At 40.2% G+C, this 21,079-nt stretch overlaps 4 protein-coding genes across 5 annotated transcripts in view; 1 reads left to right on the forward strand and 3 right to left on the reverse strand.

Annotated features, from left to right (window-relative positions):
- Nucleotides 1-21,079, reverse strand: part of LOC117773272 (spectrin beta chain, non-erythrocytic 1-like) — a 750,817-nt gene that overhangs the window by 577,854 nt on the left and 151,884 nt on the right. The gene's annotated exons all lie outside the window — the stretch shown is intronic.
- si:ch211-14c7.2 overlaps nt 1-21,079 on the reverse strand; it is a 432,059-nt gene that overhangs the window by 217,634 nt on the left and 193,346 nt on the right. The gene's annotated exons all lie outside the window — the stretch shown is intronic.
- On the forward strand, nt 706-9,509 carry ercc2 (excision repair cross-complementation group 2). Its single transcript, XM_034605080.1, has 23 exons — nt 706-918; nt 1,532-1,631; nt 1,995-2,072; nt 2,170-2,232; nt 2,397-2,510; nt 2,638-2,754; nt 3,164-3,280; nt 3,557-3,680; nt 3,832-3,928; nt 4,047-4,180; nt 4,282-4,450; nt 4,615-4,733; nt 4,979-5,048; nt 5,408-5,477; nt 5,910-6,011; nt 6,195-6,258; nt 6,417-6,538; nt 6,851-6,943; nt 7,096-7,168; nt 7,343-7,413; nt 7,687-7,830; nt 7,919-8,062; nt 8,262-9,509. The coding sequence occupies exons 1-23, from the start codon at nt 914-916 to the stop codon at nt 8,352-8,354; spliced, it is 2,283 nt and encodes a 760-aa protein (XP_034460971.1). The 5' UTR covers nt 706-913; the 3' UTR covers nt 8,355-9,509.
- klc3 (kinesin light chain 3) lies at nt 9,650-19,013 on the reverse strand. Of its 2 annotated transcripts, none has more exons than XM_034605105.1 (15): nt 18,782-19,013; nt 17,089-17,358; nt 16,477-16,542; nt 15,980-16,144; nt 15,715-15,790; nt 14,851-14,996; nt 14,597-14,679; nt 14,140-14,227; nt 13,939-14,040; nt 13,441-13,614; nt 12,888-12,987; nt 12,626-12,806; nt 12,459-12,525; nt 11,904-12,032; nt 9,650-11,792 (listed from the first exon to the last, which is right to left on the reverse strand). In XM_034605105.1, the coding sequence occupies exons 2-14, from the start codon at nt 17,320-17,322 to the stop codon at nt 11,949-11,951; spliced, it is 1,566 nt and encodes a 521-aa protein (XP_034460996.1). In that variant the 5' UTR covers nt 17,323-17,358; nt 18,782-19,013; the 3' UTR covers nt 9,650-11,792; nt 11,904-11,948. The 2 variants fall into 2 exon arrangements, with proteins under 2 accessions (XP_034460996.1, XP_034460997.1); XM_034605106.1 differs by having other exon boundaries at nt 11,920-12,032; nt 18,782-18,994.

Raw genomic sequence — 21,079 nt, forward strand, 5'->3', positions numbered from 1 at the left:
TCGGTCAATCATTTCAAAAATAAGTTACCGGATGTTGAACAAACTGTGTTGTCTGCATTGACGCGATCTTTACTACTAAACAGAGGTGTAGTTTCATATTCCGGCCACTGGATGGCGGTAAACAGTCACGATAAAAACTCAACTCAACGTGGAAGTGAATTAGCAAAGATCGTTGATACATGAGACGCTAGCACTTCCGGTCAAACATTTCAAAATAATACGAAAAAGCTTATTGAAACTATGGCACTGTAGAGTGTATGGTAACGTCTGTTTGTTCTACCGACAGTTTCCTGTCTGACTTCAGAATAATAAAATATGCTGTAAAGAGTGTGTGTGTGTGTGTGTGTGTGTGTGTGTGTGCTTGTGTGTGCTTGTGTGTGTGTTTGTGTTACAGAACTGCAACACATCTCTCAAGCTGGCGTTAATTTAGATATGAGAGCAAAACATCCGGTATAAACTTTTAAAATAAAGGCGCAACTAATATGGACATGAGGAATATAACGCTAAAAAGAACATTCACTATTATTCATCATCATCATCATCATCATCATCATCATCATCATCATCATCATCATCATTATTATCTAGTAGTAGCGGAAGTAACATTAGTATTAGCAGAGTACTAAGTGATAAAGTATTATTCAGCCTGTGGGGGGCGGTAGATCCTCTTGCAGACTTTAATTGCCATAAATCATAAAAGAAGAAGAACACAAAGAAGAAGAAGAAGAAGAAGAAAGAGTAGAAGAAGAAGAAAAAACAGTAGAAGAAGAAATTAAAGGAGTGTGTCCCAGTTTTCATCGTGTTTGTTTGTTTCTTGTTGTTATTAATATTTATATGATTTAAAGTCAGTTGAAGAAGAGGAAGAGGAAGAAGAAGAAGAGGAAGAGGAAGAGGAAGCTGCACCAACACCAACATGAAGTGAGTGTTTGTGATGATAACACAAAGAGATGAATTCGCTTCTCACTGATTTAAATAACAACTGTCCGACATTAAACTGAACTAAAGCAGCAGCTGCAGTTTGTTCAAGTGTTTATAACAGTTCACTGTCAAACTGTGTTCCTGTTGTTAGATGCAGCAGAGTTAGCCTCCATTAGCTTAGCATCATACACCTCATACACATGTGTGGCTCCTACATCTGCAGTTATAAATCTATCCTTAAGTTATAGTTACAATTTAAACCCTTTAAATCATGTGACACCATGATTTGGCTCTAAAAGCTCCACTATGTTCTGATAAATTCACATGTGGATCTCAAACAAAACACAAAATACAATAATACATTTATTTGAATTGGTCAATCCGTCATTTATCAACCATTTCTGAAGCTTATTCAGGTCCAGGTTTCATTATTAATTATCTGATCTTGATTTATTGTTGTATAAGAAGCAGTTACACAAATCTGAAATACATGTCAACAAATTAACTCATCAGAAGATGTCTGTCATACTTTGGCTGCAAACCAGTGATTAAATACGATGCTGTTGGTTGTGAAGGTTTTAAGCTTCGTGACATTTCACTCGTATTGTTTCAGGCTCAACATCGAGGGTCTGCTGGTGTATTTTCCGTACGACTACATTTACCCTGAGCAGTACTCCTACATGCTGGAGCTGAAGAGGACTCTGGACGCTAAGGTCAGTGATGTTTCTCTCACTTTATTCTCCAGGACACCGACTCAGATGATGGAGATTAAAATGTGTTGGAGGTGAATAGTTGATGTTGTCGTTACAACTTGTCCATCAGAGGTTAATCGGGACTCAGCATGTTAGTATTGTTTGTTTTTCGTTTGTGGACAAGTCACATGACTTTAAACCTCGCTCACATGTTCTTGTCTATGTTCAAAGTTATTGTTGGTCAGGCCTCTGTGGAGTTTGTGTCTGACAGCAGCTTATGTGACGGATGAAACACAAATCCAGAGTTTGAATGAATCTCTTCTTGTTTTCTGTTTGCCTCTCTACACAGTGTTAACAGTGTCGTCACCTGTTGTTTGTCTTCAGGGTCATGGAGTCTTGGAGATGCCGTCAGGAACAGGGAAGACGATCTCTCTGCTGTCACTCATCGTCGCCTATCAAAGAGTGAGTTTCCTCTCTGTCCCTCAGGCCTCCGGTGCTTTCAGGCTGTGCTGCAGACAACAGAGACAAACACAGTAATACGTCATGTTCTCTCCCTCAGGCCTTTCCTCTGGAAGTTACCAAATTAATTTACTGCTCCAGAACAGTTCCAGAGATCGAGAAGGTGAGTCAGAGTCGAGTAGCATCACTCAGCTCAAAATGATTCATTCATCTCAGTTGTCAAACTGTTTCCATTGCTCAGACATCGAAGAGTCAGTTGAACAGTAGAAAGATGATTCTTCACAAATCATCTCAACTTGTCTTATGTTCGATCGTCGCTCTGATCAGGTGGTGGAGGAGCTGAGGAAACTGATCGAGTATTATTGCAAGGAAACTGGAGAAAGAAACAACTTCCTGGCTCTGGCTCTTTCCTCCAGGAAGAACCTCTGCATCCACCCTGAGGTACGAACACTCACATGTTGTCAGATAAGGATTTCACAGACACACACGTGTTTGAATCGTCTTTCTAGATTTAGAGAAGTGGGCTTTGTGTCCTTGCCTGTGACCAGGATCCTCTGCTTTCCTCTAGGTGAGCGCTCTGCGCTTCGGTAAGGAAGTGGACGGGAAGTGTCACAGTCTGACGGCGTCGTACATCCGTGCACAACGCCACAGCGACCCCGGCCTGCCCGCCTGTCGTTTCTATGAGGTGAGAAGTCACGTGAATCATTCTGGAATGGATACTGAATTTCATTATAAAGTAGTAAAGCAGATCTGGAGAAGGGTCGTTAAATTATTGGATAAGTGAAAATGATTCTTTTCATTATCAGTGATTCTACTGATTATTTTCTCGATTCATGTTTATGTCTTTAAAGTTTCCCTGAACCGAGGTGATTTATTTAGATGTTTAGTTCAATTATATAACATTATAAAGAAGTAAACATTTTGCTACTGTATGGACCTTATGCAACATCTGAGATGATGTATGTTTAAAAATGGACCGGTGTGACTTCACTTCAGCTGAATCCCAGACTTCTGACACCCCGCCAGACTCCAACTGAGCGACAAACGTGACATTAAGAAGTGACTGTGTCTGCTGCTGTGGTTTGTTCCTGCAGGAGTTCGATGCCGTCGGCCGACAGGTGCCTCTTCCACCTGGCGTCTACAACCTGGACGACCTGAAGGACTTTGGCAGGAGGAAAGGCTGGTGTCCGTATTATCTGGCGCGCTACTCAGTACGTTGCACTACACAGATTTACAAACATGATGCATTCAGCCTGGTGTGAAAAAATACTTTCCCAGTATTTTGTCAAAGTAATTACTGGATGGATTTGTATATTTGGTTAAACTGAAAACAAATACACTTCTTTTTAGGACAGTCTGATTGAATTAACAGGTCTACATATTACTCTGCTTTTTCTAATGCATTATATTTATTACAGTTGAAAGAAAAAATAATTAGCATAAGGTAAGTTTGCTTTTAGTTGTTTAAAACATTTCTCTGTCTTCAGATCCTGCACGCCAACATCGTAGTGTACAGCTACCACTATCTGCTGGACCCGAAGATCGCCGACCTGGTGTCCAAGGAACTCTCCAAGAAATCTATTGTGGTGTTTGATGAGGCTCATAATATTGGTGAGGGACTCAAATACGAATTGGTCTAATGTAATTAATTTATAATCATTTCCTTATTATCACAAAAACACTGATCATTTATCAGAATTGTCTTTATGTTACTTCTTGTAAATGTATTTTAATTCGACCTCTTCTCTCCCTCGCTCTTCAGACAACGTATGTATCGACGCCATGAGTGTGAACATCACCAGACGCACACTCGACCGCTGCCAGACCAACGTGGACACGCTGCAGACCACCATACAGAAGTAAGAGTCTGTTAGAGGTCGTCTGGAGGAGGACCGACGCACTGAGACCTGCAGGTCTTGTGTTGTGTCCCACATCTGAATCCACGCTGCTCCTCCTCTCTGCTCCTGTTTCTGATAGGATCAAGGAGACGGACACGGCCAAGCTGAGGGAGGAGTACATGCGACTGGTGGAGGGGCTGAAGAATGCCAACGTTGCCCGGGAAACGGACGTCTACCTCTCAAACCCAGTGTTACCAGATGAAATTCTTAAAGGTTCATATGTTCTTATCCATTTTTCCTTTCATTTCACTGATTTTAAAAAACACAATAACACAAAAACAAAAAGTTAACATTCCTTCCTCCTGTTTTCTCAGAGGCAGTTCCTGGATCTATTCGCACAGCCGAGCACTTTGTGGGTTTCTTGAGGCGTTTCCTGGAATATCTGAAGTCCCGTCTGAGGGTCCAGCACGTGGTCCAGGAGAGCGCCCCCCAGTTCCTCAAAGACATCTTCGACAAAGTCTGCATCGACCGGAAACCTCTGAGGTCAGCGTCGGCTTCGACAACACTTTGAAAATGAAATTGCATAAGTCATTTTTCATTACCCCCCCTCTCTGCTTTAATTCCTCGCCCCCCCCCGCCCACCTTTCACCTTTTAAATGCTCCTCGCTCCTTCATCTTTAATCTGTAAACCCTCTGTGTGTCTCCAGGTTCTGTGCAGAGCGGCTGCAGTCGTTATTACGAACTCTGGAGATCGCAGACATCGCCGACTTCTCAGCTGTCACTCTCATCTCTAACTTTGCTACCCTGGTCAGCACCTACAGCCAAGGTACAGAAACACATCTGTTCTCCAATCAGACACTGAACAAACATTGTGTGAGTATTAGCTTTAATATCGTTGCTTCTGCTGTATTAAAAGAAAAGGGGGGGTAACTGCCCCTCACAGTTTTTTAATCAAAAACAAAAAGTCAGTTTGAGTAAAACATTGTTCTGTCAGTTGTGTGGATTTAAAATCCCCTCAGCTGCATCTGGTGTTAAACTTCTTTACCTATTTGGTTCTCTCTGTATCTGAAGGTTTTACCATCATCATTGAGCCTTTTGAGGACAGAACCCCGACCATCGCAAACCCTGTTCTGCACTTCAGGTGAGGTGGAGCTGCAGAATACAACTTTTATCATTTGGAAATATTAATAATTTATGTCTTCTTGATGTCATCTTCATTGTCGAACTCACTTAAAGAAGTTAATTAAAAGTAAATATAGGTTTTAGTTCTTGGTGATTTGATGACACATTTCTTGACTACTTCATAATAAAAGCCAACTTTATTGTGAAGCTTCAACAGTAGGATATTATCAGTTTGCCTCAGCAGTAACTTCGTAGAGCAGTGTTTATGGGAATGTCCTCACTGACTCGGTTTGTATGAATTACCAATGACTCAATCATTATTATGTTACCTAATGTGGTGAAAGATGAAAATCTCACAGTTTCTATTTGCTCTCTCAGTTGCATGGATCCGTCTATAGCCATCAAACCTGTTTTTCAAAGGTTTCAGTCGGTCATCATCACCTCGGGGGTAAGTTTGATTTCGTCAGTCTCTGTCTTCTTTGCAGTTTTCTCTTCTGGTTTGAAGGCTTTTAAAAATACCTGCTTCATTTCTTCTTCCTCCCTTCGGCCTCTAAAGTGATCGTCCTTCACACCTCTGTCACAAGTGTCCATATCTTCTTGCTTCTTAAATATAATCCTGAAGCTTCACTGTAAAATGTGACTTTATTTGCCTGCTGCCTTTTTTTATTTTTCCTATATATGCAGTCATTTCACTTCTGTACAATTTTTAATGTAGTAAGTTAAAGTTCTGAATTTTAAATCAGTCTCTTTTCCACAAGTCAATATTGTGATTATTGGATTTTCTGTTCCACTTGCACTTATGACGTCTGTCTTACAAAAACAAGAGTGTTGACGTGCACAAGTCAGTGAATAATCATTTCTTCCTTGTGTTTGTCCTCAGACTCTCTCTCCACTGGACATCTATCCCCGAATCCTGGACTTCCGCCCCGTTACCGTGGCGTCCTTCACCATGACACTAGCACGGACCTGCCTCTGTCCCCTGGTGTGTAACTGCACTCAGACACAAACCCTGTGACGGCTCCAGTGGATTTTAAGAGGAATTTAAAAAATGATCAAGGTCAAAAGACCATGCACAATCTCAATCATATCATTTTCACATTTGAACCTGTATTGATGCTTTTGAGTCACTTTCTTGTCTTTTTCTTCGTCTGTCTGGTTTGATTAGATCGTTGGAAGAGGAAATGACCAAGTGGCCCTGAGCTCCAAGTTCGAGACCAGAGAAGACTTTGGTTTGTAGAAACGTCTCCAGCATTATTTAAAAAAACAATTAAATACATTTAATTACAGCTTTGAATTAAATACTGATCTGTTTTCAGAACATAATATCCTTAAAAAGCTTTATCCTTAATACAAATATAGCTGCATCATTTCTCCTTTTTGTTTCCAGCTGTGATTCGTAACTATGGCAACCTGCTTCTTGAGATGTCGGCCATTGTCCCTGACGGCATTGTGGCGTTTTTCACAAGCTATATTTATATGGAGAATATTGTGGCATCTTGGTATGAACAGGTCAGTGTTTGAACAGACATAACACACACATACACACGAGAGACTGTGATGTCTCCCTGCTCTTTTAAACATGGATCTTATTCTGTCTCCTCTCTTATAAAGACAATAATTATATATATATATATATATATATATACATATTTAAAATATTTGCATCATTGAAAAAGAAATGTAACGGTGTAAGCAATCGTGGGGTTGTAAGTTGTTTAATTTTCAAAGCTGTACAGAGCAGACATTGTTTTTCGTTTTTTAATTCTCTTTTTGTGTTCGCCGGTGTTTTCTCATGTGTGTTGTTTACATGTTTATTTGCAGGGAATCCTTGAAAACATCCAGAGAAACAAACTCATCTTCATCGAGACTCAGGATGCTGCAGAGACCAGCATGGCCCTGGAGAAATACCAGGAGGTCAGACACGAACCTGGCGTCTTATTTAAACTAATGCATGCGATTGTTCCATTTAGCATCACCAGTGCATTAAAAGAGTAATCACAGACTGATGGTAATAATTCATCTTCTGGTCTTTTGACCTCTGACCTTCATCTGTTTCTGCTCTTCAGGCTTGTGAGAACGGCAGAGGAGCCATCCTCCTGTCGGTGGCCAGAGGAAAGGTGTCTGAGGGAATCGACTTTGGTAAATGATCAGGATGCTGCAGGTTACTGGGATGACTGGTGGATTGTGTAGAGAGAAGGAAATCACTGACTAGATCTTTATGGTTTTACAGATTATGAATATGCAGCATTTTACCGTAAATTGAGAGTATGTTGAGATTTTCAACATATTAAATCTTCTCTGTTTTTTCTTCAGTTCACCACTTTGGTCGGGCAGTCATCATGTTTGGAGTTCCTTATGTTTACACACAGAGCCGCATCCTAAAGGTCAGAACTGTCACTGTGTCTCATCACATCCATATCAACCAGTTTCTGAGTTTTAAGTAACAAAATATATAAAATGATTGATTTAATTCTACCTTCTTTACTCAACACATTTTTAGGTTGTTTGATATCAGGATCAATCTTTGGTTTAACATTTGTGTCTTTTCCGATGTTCTAAATAACATCCTTCTCTTCAGTCTGCCTGTGGTTTTACCATCGTCGCTCTGTCCATAGTTAGAGAATATCTTTTCCTGACTGACTGAGCTGGTGTTTCAGGCTCGTCTGGAATACCTTCGGGATCAGTTTCAGATCAGAGAGAACGACTTCCTCACGTTTGATGCCATGCGTCACGCAGCTCAATGTGTGGGCAGAGCCATCAGAGGCAAGACCGACTACGGACTCATGATTTTCGCTGACAAAGTGCGTGAGCTCTCTTCTCAGTCTGGATTTTTATCCTCTGGATCAATATGGGATGATTGAAGCTAAAGTGTCTCCTCCGTCTCCACAGCGTTACGCCCGAGCAGACAAACGGGGGAAACTCCCTCGCTGGATTCAGGAGCACATTAGCGAAGGCAGTCTGAACCTCACGGTGGACGAGGCCGTCCATCTCTCAAAGCACTTCCTCCGGCAGATGGCTCAGCCTTTCAGACAGGTAGGATTCACACCGGCCACAGGTTTTTACTCGTTTATTCAGATCACACTAAATTGTGTTTTGTAAACACTTGAATTCTCACTTGTTTTGTAAATTAAGTAAAAAAAACAACCTTTTTGAATTCAATTTACCTGGAGCTGTGCAGAAAATAGGACGATGACCTGTCTCAGTGTCTCACACCCTCTCTCCCTGTCTCCAGGAGGACCAGCTGGGTCTGTCTCTGCTGACTTTCGAGCAGCTGCAGTCTGAGGAGATGCTGAAGAAAATCAGTCAGATCGCTCATCAGACTTAAAGGTGACATACATCCCATAATGTCATCACCAAGGCAACCAGTCAGCGTGAACTATGTACCACTTGTATAACTGATTCGTGAGCCGAAGCTACAGTTTCCTGTCTTCAGAGTAAAATAAAATGAAAATACAGAAGTTGTAAGCTGCCACTTGGAGCCATTTTTAGTATTGGGCCGTACAGTACTGTTAAAACTCTTCAATTGAATCTTCTTGTTTGTTTTCCCCCTGGTGGTCAAAGTTAGCAGCCTATTTTCAGTTTGATTTAAGTTTCCCCTTCATTTCCCTCGTTAAAGAACTCAGTGTTACACGTTAGGAGAGGAGGTGGGCAGGACAGTTTGAAAACTGTGTACGTTTTCAGTTTTCATTACACTGCAAAAACTGTTACTTCAAATCAAAGCAACACTATGCAACTTTTTTACCTTTAACCAGCCGTTTAATTAAATGTTTCCTCTTTCTGAACCTCTGTTCTCTGTAACTCTGGTGAGTGGGTTCCATCTCCTGTGAGAAGAACTGACTGAGAGTCAAAGCTTCAACTGTCACAACCAGCTCCAGAAGAGTGAAGCTGAACTGTAGATCAGTTAAAAAGACTCAGAAGTTATTAAAAACCAGAGTTTATCTCCAATATTCAGCAGGAAACTTTGAAAACATGAAGAATTCTGAACAGCGTTTGGTGGATTTGTTACAGCTGCAGCTCTTCTGGTTCAGGAAGCAGAGGATCATGGGTAATATCCAGCGTTCAGTTGTGTTTCAGTTCAACACAGTCAGAGCTCCACTCATTGATAGACTTGTTTTTTCTCTACATGAAAACCTCTTCATCGCTCCGAGGGCCCTGTTGCTCAGGAACAGTTACATAGTGTTGCCTTAAACTTCTAATGTCTATTTCAAACCAACATTATGTTGAAAGGTAACATGTTGTGTTTGAAACAAAAGAAGCAGATGGGTTCATCATCAGTGGTTTAACACGTTGCATTAATAACAGGAATATGAATCCACCTGTGGGTGAAACATTGATCCACATAGTGTCTGTCATACAGACACGACTGCTGTTGGTCGACTTTACTACTGCAACTGTAAATAGTCACATTTTGAATGTTAATGTATCTGAATGTTTGTCTGTTTTTTCACCAGGAGGCTGTAATAAACATGTTTCTATTTTACAACTGACTCGTGTTTTAATGTTACAGATACATTTGACTGGTTAAAGAGGCATTTTTCCATCCTGACAAAAACAAGCTTGGTGCAAACATGTGACCTTCAGAGATCATGTAATCATGTAAATAACACACACTCAAATACGAAGGTTTTAACATCTTATTGTCATTTATTTCAGCTCAAGTTTGCAAATATAAAATACAAACATTCATATTCACCAGAGTAAACACAGCATCAGAAGAGATGTTTTCCATCTTCTACATAGTTTTTCCCATTTTATGTGTAACAAACATATAAGTGCTTCATATAGCTTGTAACAGACAGTAATTACCACAGTAACTAAATAGTGCGGTTTCAGCCCTTGCAACAATCGGCCGTCTTCTCTTCTACCACAGCAAACGTACGATCAGTCGTTCTCAACCATGGAAAGTGTTTGACTGAGCGAAAAAGAAAATGAAGCGAATCCTAAGAACAGAACGGACTAAAATCCATGAGGGTCATTTTCAAGGAGCCTAGTTTCCTCCGAGCAACATTTTGTTGCATCTGTTTCAAACTCGAACGTTCCTGAGAGTTAAGTGGGTGCGTGTGGAATTAGTTAATGCTCTACCTGCATTAACATAAAATGGAAGAAGCAGTGTTGATGTAATTGAATCTTGACAAAGTCGAAAGTAACTAGTTCAAGTAATTCTCTCTATAACAAATTAAATAGCACGAATAAATCTACATCATATTAAAAGCTATTTTATATATTTATATTAGCGACTTCATGCATTGTGGATTTCAGGCATTTCAGTGAATGAGCATAAAGGTACAATTACAAGATGAAAGATTTAAAGTGGCTTAATTCAAAGCTACTGAGAATTCTCATTTAAATCTGCAGCCCCGTGGACGTTTGAGCTTTATCTTGTTCCAGCTCGTTGTTGAGCTGTTCACTCGCACAACAGCATCTTTTATCTGCCACATCAGTTTGTACCCGACCTGCTCAGCAGCCGACAGCAGACACAGACGAGCTGGTGAACAGAGCATCGAGCATTTAGCAGCTAAAGAGCCAGATGTTTCCCTCAGGACTTCAAATGTTCGACTTCACATGGTGGCAAGAAACATCTGAATAAAAGTTTAAGTTGGTCTGTTACTGTTTCATGTCAGATTGAGCAACTGTTTGTTGACAAGTTTAACGATATCAACTCAAACATTGATGATATGTAAACTTTGTTCACAACTTTTCGCTGCCCAAAAGAAATCAGTAGGTGCAGCAGGTAACCATAACAACAGTGACTCAGGCACACAATAACTTTGGGAATCCATGTAGCATAAAACTATGTTCTGAACTGAATAGAAATGAATTATAAACTCAAATGTATAAAATGGTAAAATTCATAATTTTCTGAATATTGAGGCGTGTGAACTAAAATGACATATTAATTGATATTCTACGTGTCCAAAGGTCTGACACCACTTCCCCATTGATTTGATTGGAGTCAGATATGTGCAAGAGCTGGTGTTGGGTTTCTTAAGTTATTCCTTATTTTCATAAAATGGAATGACAGAACTGGAATGTGGTGCAAAGCAGCTAAAGTAACTCATTTGTGTTTTTATGATTATCATCTGGAAATATTAAATATTAATTCAATGACCTGCACATTTTAAAGGCAAAAACATTTATCTTACTCAAATACATTTCTTTAAACAGTATAAACTTTGCCCTCGTAAACCAAATGTCACATTAAAATTTTAATAACACATTTTTGATCATTGTGCAAAAATACGTTTACGTCCCTTTTCTCCTTAAAAACCAGGTTTTTAAAAAATGATAAGCTTTCATTTCAATAAACCTGTTCAACTTAAAAAAAATAATTTAAAACGTAAATAACCTTTTTTCAGTGTCATCTGAATAAAATGTTCCTGAAAAGGCGAAAACCAGCACGAGGGACACAACCTCGACTTCTTAACAGATTACTGGGAACTTTAAAGTGTGTTTTTTACAGTGTTAAAGTCAATGTTTTAAAAAGTCTTTATTTTCAACAAATGAGTTTCCAGTCCATAAACTTTTTAACTTTTGAGTAAAAATAAATAAACTGAAAAGAAACTGAGTTGATTTTAAATCTACATCCATGAAGGAATTATGTTAATTTCAAGTGAACAGGAAGGAAACATGCAATGTAAATCTATCAAGGTGTGGTCGTGATGTTTCTCTCTGTTCCCCTCATTTAAAAAAGGGGAATTCACTTTGGTGAAGTTCATCTAATTGAAGCGATCGATTCTGGGCTGCGAGTTTATAACTTAACAGTCAGAGTATGAACATCTGTCCAGTTGTCTATGAGAGGTATTATATATAGAGAAGGTGAGGATCGGTTCAAGCTATAGACCTTACGCAGTGAGGACATTGTGGGTGTGTGTGTGTGTGGGTGTGTGTGTGTGTGTGTGTGTGTGTGTGTGTGTGTGTGTTAGCTGGTCCCCCCGAGTGAACCCCGTCTCGTCAGACTCAGCGTGCTGGAGCTCAGGCCTCGGATATCTGTCAAACGGCTCGACTGAGGAACAACACAAAAACACACAAGTGTTAACATGTTACACACTTTACAGCTGAGTCAGACATTTTATCACCAAATGAGGAACAACGTTAGAGCTGAAATAATTCAACTGGAATTTCTGTTAATGCAGAACAAAGAAAAAGACAAATTTGGTTTCAATTATGGTGAAAATAATTTGATGGGCAAAAGATACAACATACAAAGCACACAACATAGTTTTACACACACTTTTTGTAGTATTTATACAAAGTATGTTTAATAAGAATCTACTAAATGTTTGAGGTAAATGTTCATTGTGCGAAGCTGCAACAACACAACAATCAGACTTTAGGACCAAATGAATCACTGAAGAACGAAGTCACGTAAAGATTCACAGCTACATCGAGTCACCGTGTTTAAAAGGACTGAATCAGAAACTTCGCTCACCTCTGCACCATCCTGACTCTCTCTGGCTCCAACATTCAGCACATTCAGAGAGTTGGCTCTCTTCATCCTGGAAACAGGACAGAATATCATGAGCTGTGGATCTTGAACAAAGGGTAAGAATCTGGTTTCAGCTGCTGGGTTTTAACATCAGTTTAACAGAAGATTACCCAGCATTCCTCGGGGTCGTTTCCTCCAGCTCGACTCCTCTGAGCTTGCGGACCAGTTTCTCGCTGCTTCTGCGTATCGACTCTCGGAGCTTGGTGAAGGAGCCGCTGCGCTTCAGGTTACTGAGTCCGTCCGGTCTGGAACCAGCGTCCTCTGCTCCGGACCAGCTGGGACGACCTTCACCTGGGGGACGGACAGACCGGCGTGTCAACAGACAGATGTCAGACATCATTCAGTGTGTCTGCTGGCTGACATGTTGTTTACCTTCTACTGATCCAAACTCCTTTTCATGTGCTCGGGTCAGGATCTCTTTGTAAAGAGCCTCAGCTTGTCTGTATTTCCCCTGTTTGAGATAACATGAGGCCTGACAAAGAAAGGGACAGACAATGAGTGAAGGTAAAGTGATAAATGATCATTGACTGTATATAAACATGGGCAACATGACAGCTCCCCAAAAATGAAGATTAAATTTGGTTTTAATTAGTTAGTTGATGAAAGTGAGTATCGACAGGACCTTGAGGAAGTAGAGACGCATTGTCCATCTTAATTTACAGTCTATGAAAATTATGTAAAATTGGATACTAACAAATATTGGTACATGGGAGGTAAGAATGAAATACTGACTTTATATTATATAAATGTTATTATACAGTTTTACAGTTGTTATATAGTGACAAAATAAAGTGTGATCCTATATCTCTCTAAATCTGAAACTACAAACTTGGAGGAAAACATGGAAATAAAAGGTGTCATGGAGAAATAAAAAGAAAACTCCAAAGAAAACTCATGTAGAGATCAAAGTGTCCTCTCGTCTCACCAGGTTGTTCTTGGTCTTTGCCACATTGGCGTCGTCTGGTCCCAGTTTGCTTTGGTAAATGTGCAGAGCTCGTTCGTAGTACAGCTCCACCTCCTGGTACTTCCCCTGGTTCTGACACAGCAGAGCCAGGTTGTTCAGCTGCTTGGCCACATCTGGGTGGTCTATACCTAGAACCTGAGGATGAAAAACACACACAATTCACTACATCAACAGTATCTGATGCACGACACGTGCTGACTGAAGCAAATGCAGTTGAATGAATCATAGTTTCCAAACATCTCCTTTTTGCCTGTCCAGACTCCAACACAGATCAGGAGTTTTAAAAGTAAAACAGGACCAGCAGTGTTTCCAAACATCTTCTAGCTGACAATAACTCTGGAGTGGTGTGGAAGGGCAGGCACAACCACATTAACATTACATTACGTATCATTAACAGTGATGCGTTTTAAAACTAAAACAATAGAATGGATGTGCAGTAAAATAAATGTGTTTTCTCACCTTCTCTCTGATCTCCAGAGCTCGTTTACATAGCGGCTCTGCTTCCTTGTATTTCCCTCTTTTCCCATAGAGCACTGCCAGGTTGTTGAGTGTTGCAGCCACCTGCACGCATGCACACACACACACACACACACACACACACACACATTATATAACAAAACAGAAACAGTAAAACTACTTTATAAAGTGGAGGTCACTTACAGCTGGATGGTCCATCCCGAGAGTTTTCTCCCTGATCGCCAGCGCGTCGTTCAACAGACTGGCTGCTTCTTTGTATTTGTTCTGGTCTCTGTACAGAAAAACAACATCACCTCAGATCACACTTCTTAAAATCACATGCTTTTGGTAAAAGAAGTTCCTTGTTCCAAGAACGGGCCGAATGGCAGCTTGGTTCATTGTTTTCAGTTATGACCTTGATTTTATTGTTTTCAATCTGAAAAGGGTTTGGTAAACAACTAACGTGTCTTGTTATGGTATAATTCATAGAACGTATAAAAAGATGGACAACGTGTCTCGAACATCAGTTAACCAAGCTGGAAATCTTGGGAAAAATACAACAAATATAAGAAAGACATCTGTCTCAGAGATGTAAATCTAAGATATTATCTTTTTTTAGGGGGATTGATACGTTTTTGCATTTGTTGCTATGGTAACTCACCTATACACCAGCGCCAGTATATTCAGCATGGTGGCGACATCTGGGTGCGTGTGGCCTGAAGACTTCTCCAAGTCTTCCAAAGCCTGTAGAGACATAATCAACAGATACAGTAAATCAAGTCAGTTCAGCTGCAAGCAGACACAAGGCTCCAGTGAGACGCCAGCTGAGAAGCTGGTGTTGCAGATTTCAGATGGTCAGAAAACAACAGATCCAACATGCTGTACACGGGGAGCGTTGGAGAAAGTCCCTCTCACTTGTTTGCAGAGCGGCACGGCGACTTCGTATCGTCCCTGGGAGGCGTACTGGATGACGAGGTTGTGGAGCGTTCGAAGGCGGGCGGGGATCTCGTAGCCGCCCTGCTGGGCTGCAGCGGCTGCACTGCTGTGGTGAGGCTGGGACACTGAAGAGAAACAAACAAATAAACAAACAAAAAACATGTAGAAATGATCAAATGTTTTCTTCAGTGAACAATTAGGGCAGAAATGAGATGTGAGCAAACAATTACCTTCAAAATTATTGATTCATATTGAATCTATGTACTTGTACAATCAACATTCATCTCTTTGATAAGTATTCTTGCCATTGTTTTATTTCATTGCAACTTTAAATGATCTTGTTATGTAGCTGCCGTCATGTGACTCCACTCGTCTTTACTGAGTGTGACAGGTTGTTACTGAAATTATCATAAGCAGCTGAGAGACAAACAGTGAAGACACAGAGAGTCACACTGTTTATCTGCTGCAACGCTCTATTTAATAAGTATGTTAGTAGCAGGAGAAACCACACAGACACTGTTCTCCTACATTACAACAACAGTGTCACACCAGCAGTGTTGCACTTTGTTTGGCTTCTAGTTTCTAAGTTTTTCCACTAATAAAACTTCTTAATAGCATCCCGACAAAATCCAGGTGGCCGGAATTTCTCTTGTGTTGCTCACATCATTCAGTGATACAAACCAAACACCAACATTCACACAACTCCTCCACTGAGTTGCAGCAGTAAAACTCTACAAATAAAGGTTTGTTTTTTCTTTTTTGTGAAGTTTTATTAGACAATCAGCAATGTTACTGTTATGGAGACTAATAAACACACATTCCCAAACCCCAGCAGGGACTTACTCTGGGACTGTTCCTCATCATCAGTGGGAAATAGATCATCCAGAGACTCTTTTTTGGAGGATGTGTCTTTGTCATCCTAGGAGGAAGAAACAAAGACTCTCAGAAACTCCACATAAAAGTTCTCAGTAGGAAATATTTCCCCATGAGCATGATATACATACATGAATTATGTAAATGTGGAGCATGTTGTTATTTTAACACTAAGTTATCTCTGAGCAACACAAAGACAAACATGTATTTGTGTCTGCATGGTGTTTGTCCTCACCAGGTGAGGCTCCTCCAGGTCGTATTTGCGTATGGACGACATGAACTGCAGATGTCTGTTCTGCTCCTCCAGGGTGACCACCTCCTGCTCTCTGTCCTGCAGCCGCTGCTGAGCACCGGCCAGCTCATCCCTCAGCCACTGGTTCTCCTGACAGAGACGACGCACCTGAGGAGGAGGAGGAGGGCACAAAGGAAGAGGAGGAGGAGATGATGAAGGGCGAGGAGAAGAATAAGAATTATGGTAGAGAGAAAGGAAGAGGGAGTAGAAGGAAAGGAAAGAGGACGAGGAAGGATGGAAGTGGGAGGAAAGTAAGCAGAGGAGAAAGAGGGAGAAATGGTTGGAGTTGGAAGAAATGAGTGAAAGATTTAGTGATTGGACGAGACGGGTAATTCTCTCGATAAATTAAATTCAAACCAAAACACATTCAGAAAGCTCAGGAAACCAAGAAGAACCGGAATAGAATCTCCCTTAGTTTTACATTTCCTGGAGAAATTCACCTGAGCTCGCAGCTTCTGTTTCTCGGCCTCCAGCGATCCCAGGTGAGCCGACAACGCCATCATCACCTGAAGGGACGAGAAGCAAAGGAAACATGAAGTACGGAGGAAAAGTAAATAGAAACCTCTAACGAAAATTCAAACTGTAACTCATGTTAATGAATTAAAATGGGTAAACTTAAAATATTATATATGGAACTTTCCTGAACACGAGGGAATATGAAAAGCTCTTTAAAAGACTTTAAAATGCTGATTGTTACTTTAATGCTCATCTAATACTACATCTTGTCATCTCTGAACAATTTGCTCTATGAAGGATTTTTACTTTCACCAGATACACTTGTCCTTTTAAAGCCCTTCTTTCTAATTTGAGTTATTGGATCAGTTCTTTCCTTTTTGATAAGTTGTCTTTATTTGTGCTTTTTATCCTGAAGTCATTTATAAAGTAATCAGATAATTAATTTTGAACCCTAACCCATTTGCATAAATTGCCCTTTTCCAGCCAGTTTCAATAATGTTGCCTGTTCTGGATCTTGAGATTTTTACAAAACAATAAAACGACAATTAAACAGAAGCAACACATCACTGTCGATTATTCTCCTCTTCTGTCTGTACCTGTGCCTCGCTCAGCCCCAGCTCTATCCTCTCCAGTGACTGACGGATGATGCCGCTCTTCTCCTGCTCCACGCTGCCGCTCTTCTCCTGCTCCACGCTGCCGCTCTCTGACGCAGACCGGCTCTCCATCGCCTCCTGCAAGCTCCCCAGCAGACTGCGATTCTCTCCCCTGAGAGCCTCCAGCCCTGCGATCACCTGCTGCGTGTTACACAGAATCTCCTCCGCCGACAACATGGCTACACCACTGAGGTTCCTCCTCTCACAACTGACCTGGGAACAGCACACAGAGCAAAACATAAGTAGCTGAATAAGTCATTGCAGTTCTTGTGGTAGCTATAAAAGCCTTGTGACATCACAAGAAGACGCAATATATTTACTGCAGTAGTAGAATTAGACGTAATTGCAGCAGTCGTTGTAACATAATCCATCTGTGTGGCTCCATGTATAGAACATTTATAGAAAATGTAATATTTTAATTGATCTACCGGCATTTAGGCATTATTAATAAAAACGTTCTAAAACCAGATATTATATATATTTGTCTTACATTGTTTCTGTTGTATCTATGTGTATTTGTGAGTTTTACAACTTTTAAATGTTTTATAATAACATTATAGGGGAATTGTCATGAATAATTTTGACATATCTTTGTGGATGTTTTCTGTTATTTATTTGTTATGTTTTAAGTTAACCCAATTTAACCTGGACTCCAGAAGGTTAAGTATTAAAATACAACACACACACACACACACACACACACACACACACACACACACACACACACACACACACACACACACACACACACACACACACACACACAGAGTTTACTGTAGGCGGCGCAACAGGTCTCAAGCTGCAGTCAAACCAGCCTTCTTAGACGGAAACAACGTCTAACGACCCCCCCACTGATTTCACGGTGCGCATTTTCTCTAAACGTTACCTTATGGGCTTGTTAAGCATTACGTTACGTGACCGTTAGAGTGATTTCAAAATAAAAGGCGACCTTCTTGTAAATGGGAAGGAAATAATAAGGTAACAAATGAATTAACAAATTGATGATTGAATATACAGAACAGTTGTGAACCTATATGAACCTATATGAAGAAATGATAAATAACAAATACAATTAATGGTAAGAAATTACGAATGCCCATGAAACTATAATTGAGAAAATTGAGACTTAACAAATAAATGAATTGTCTCGAACCGCTGTGTGAATAATTAATCAAACATTATTATGAAGAAAAATCGTAAATTCTCACTCTGACGTTATAAGGATAGTCTGACTTAGAATTTCAAAGTAAAAGCCCTAGAAAACATCAACTTTTCACTGCTTTCGCCTTTTATTCTGAAATCCCTCTAGCACGCCCGTAACGTAATGATGGGAGACAACGCGCACGGGGAAGCGAGCGGCCGCTGGTCAGACGCTGTTTGACCTCAGCTCCGGAATAACGAGGTTTTATGCAAATTACACTACAAATAAAAAGTGACGCAGAACTTTCGACTGATGAAACGAAGACTGCGTCACATCGCGTTTCTGTTTGTTTACCTCAAATTAGACCACTGTTATGTTGTGGTGTGACTGTGCAACACACGCACACAGACACACACACACACACACTAGCAGACAGACAGACACACACACACACACACACACACACACACACACAGGCTTTATTTATAGCCTCACCTGCTAAGTCTGCGGCGGCGTGTTGACTCGGGTCTTTTTGTCCCTTCCGAGCTGCGGTGGTTGTAGTTTGAACTCGTCACAGACGCACACGCACACGCATCTCGCTCCGCGGCTCCTGCTCTCGGTGTATTTACCGTAGTTCAGGTGGAACGTGAAGAATTAAAGTGTGAATCATTCACCTGCCGCCTCCTCAGCTGCTGCTGCCGCTGCCGTCATCACACGCTCCGCTTCCGCTTCTGGCCTTCAAAATAAAGGCCGGATCACAGCACATCAGAGGCCCTATTGCTGCACAGAGATAATGTTCCAGTGATCCTACACCAACATGTCCCTCTCTGTAGAATCCTGATTTAAAATAGTATACTAAATACATAAATAAATAAGGTATCATATGTGTGCAATACTGCTTCTATATTTTGTTTAAATTCTACACATTTCTATATTTTACAGTCTCATGTGTTTATATTGTATTTTTTACTTTGTTATTAGCTTCACTTTTTTCACTTTTCCCCTTTTCTGCCCACAGTGATTCCGGTTCTACAGGTTTCTTCCAGTTAATGAGGAGGTTTTTCTCTCCACAGTCGCCAAAGTGCTGCTCATTGTGGGGATCAATGAACATCATGCGAACATTAATAAATGCACATGTATATAGACATGGGGTTTTAAGGGAGTGTTTGTGCCGTTTACAGATGAAGAGCCCTGAGTCACATCAAATCCTTTTTATTGTCATTAGTATATATGTACAGACCTTTCTCAGCTCCATGTTCCAGCACAATGTTTTATCCAAAGCGTCAGGTTGCAAGGAGATGCTCCTCAGTCACTTTAGTGCAGGAAGAAGGACTGTGGACTGTGGAGCCTTTGTTGGTTGTACCACTCATATATCAGGCACTTATAAAATAACCTTTAATTCAAATCAAATAACTGACTGATCTACTTGTGATATATATATATATATATATATATATATATATATATATATATATATATAGTCTCTAGGTCTCTGGTTATTTAGCTGTAAACTTTAACATTTGATGTGGGAATATTAATGTATATATATTTTCTTTTTTTCTTTGTATGGATTTGTGTGTACGTTGTACGTTTTTTGTCTTTTACTGGGTTTTGGATGTTTTTATTCTTTCTTCCCTATAACAGGTCATTTTGCCAAAACCCTTGTGATACACATTTGTGAAAATTTTGTAAGAAAATAATTAAGTTCTAATCTTAAAAGAAAATGTGCAGGAATATGTTTGCAATAAGCAATATATCAATATACCATAACATCAACAGCCTTATATAGGCCGACTTGATTATGTCTAATTCAACAAGAAAGAAGCGAATCACCTGAAATTTTAAATATGTAAAACCTGCCGCTTTTATTCAGTTTATTCTGAAGGAACAGTCTCGTGGTTTCCTGTTTTTGTCCAGTTTTGTCTGTTTAGCTTGACGAAGCTGAGGAGCTTACCTGATCCCATGTTTCCCATCATGCACCGCGGCAGCCGGGCTGGCCGTGATGTCCTGTCCTGGGACCACAGACAGGGACACGGCCCCCTGCCGGACAGATGAGCAGCTGCAGGAGGGGAGATGAAACACAGTTTACACTCTACACAGGTCTAGAGATGACACTTCATAGTAGTTATTACCTACAACTATATAGGACATATGATATTAACTTAATATTTATTACATTACTTTTATCATTTCAAAATGATCCATCTACCCTCCCTGCTCCTTTAACTGGACCTAGTTACTAACAACATTTTATTTTTAAAGGTTATAATTACTCTACCACACTGACTCAGGGCTGAAACGTTAATTGATTAAGGGTCAATCCACTAATTAATGAATAAACCATAAAAATGAATAGAAACATTATCAACTGAAAAAAAAGTCAGTTAATTAGAATTAGCAGATACAATCATCTAATGTGTATCAGCAAATAATATATATTAAATTGTATATAAAATGATATCAAATAATAGATTGTGTGTGTGTGTGTGTGTGTGTGTGTGTGTGTGTGTGTGTGTGTGTGTGTGTGTGTGTGTGTGTGTGTGTGTGTGTGTGTGTGTGTGTGTGTGTGTGATCCAGAGCTCACAGTGTGGAATCAGCCTTATTCATGTCACATTAGTTAAGCTGGTGGAGGAGCTGTAATATTTAGCAGCACTGAAAACAAACAGGATCTAAAGAATAACTACTTTATGTTTGTGTATCAGATTTAATTTAATCATTAATCCCTCCTTCCAAAATATCTCAGATACCTTTTACTGCCATTACAGACTCTTTATTCACTGGTGCTTTCTTATC

Source organism: Hippoglossus hippoglossus, chromosome 13 (assembly GCF_009819705.1).
Source record: "Hippoglossus hippoglossus isolate fHipHip1 chromosome 13, fHipHip1.pri, whole genome shotgun sequence".
NCBI classification, from domain to species: domain Eukaryota; kingdom Metazoa; phylum Chordata; class Actinopteri; order Pleuronectiformes; family Pleuronectidae; genus Hippoglossus; species Hippoglossus hippoglossus.

What these genes read in the sequence shown, in the direction of transcription:
- ercc2 (XM_034605080.1), top strand. An exon ending in TCATCGTCGCCTATCAAAGA is followed by an intron (nt 2,073 to 2,169) that starts GTGAGTTTCCTC and finishes TCTCTCCCTCAG; the next exon opens with GCCTTTCCTCTGGAAGTTAC. An exon ending in TGATGAGGCTCATAATATTG is followed by an intron (nt 3,681 to 3,831) that starts GTGAGGGACTCA and finishes CTCGCTCTTCAG; the next exon opens with ACAACGTATGTATCGACGCC.
- klc3 (XM_034605105.1), bottom strand. Translation starts at nt 17,322, where the DNA reads ATGTTGTCGGCGGAGGAGATTCTGTGTAACACGCAGCAGGTGATCGCA. An exon ending in ACCTGGAGGAGCCTCACCTG is followed by an intron (nt 15,791 to 15,979) that starts GTGAGGACAAAC and finishes TCTTCCTCCTAG; the next exon opens with GATGACAAAGACACATCCTC. An exon ending in GGAGTTTGGATCAGTAGAAG is followed by an intron (nt 12,807 to 12,887) that starts GTAAACAACATG and finishes TCCGTCCCCCAG; the next exon opens with GTGAAGGTCGTCCCAGCTGG.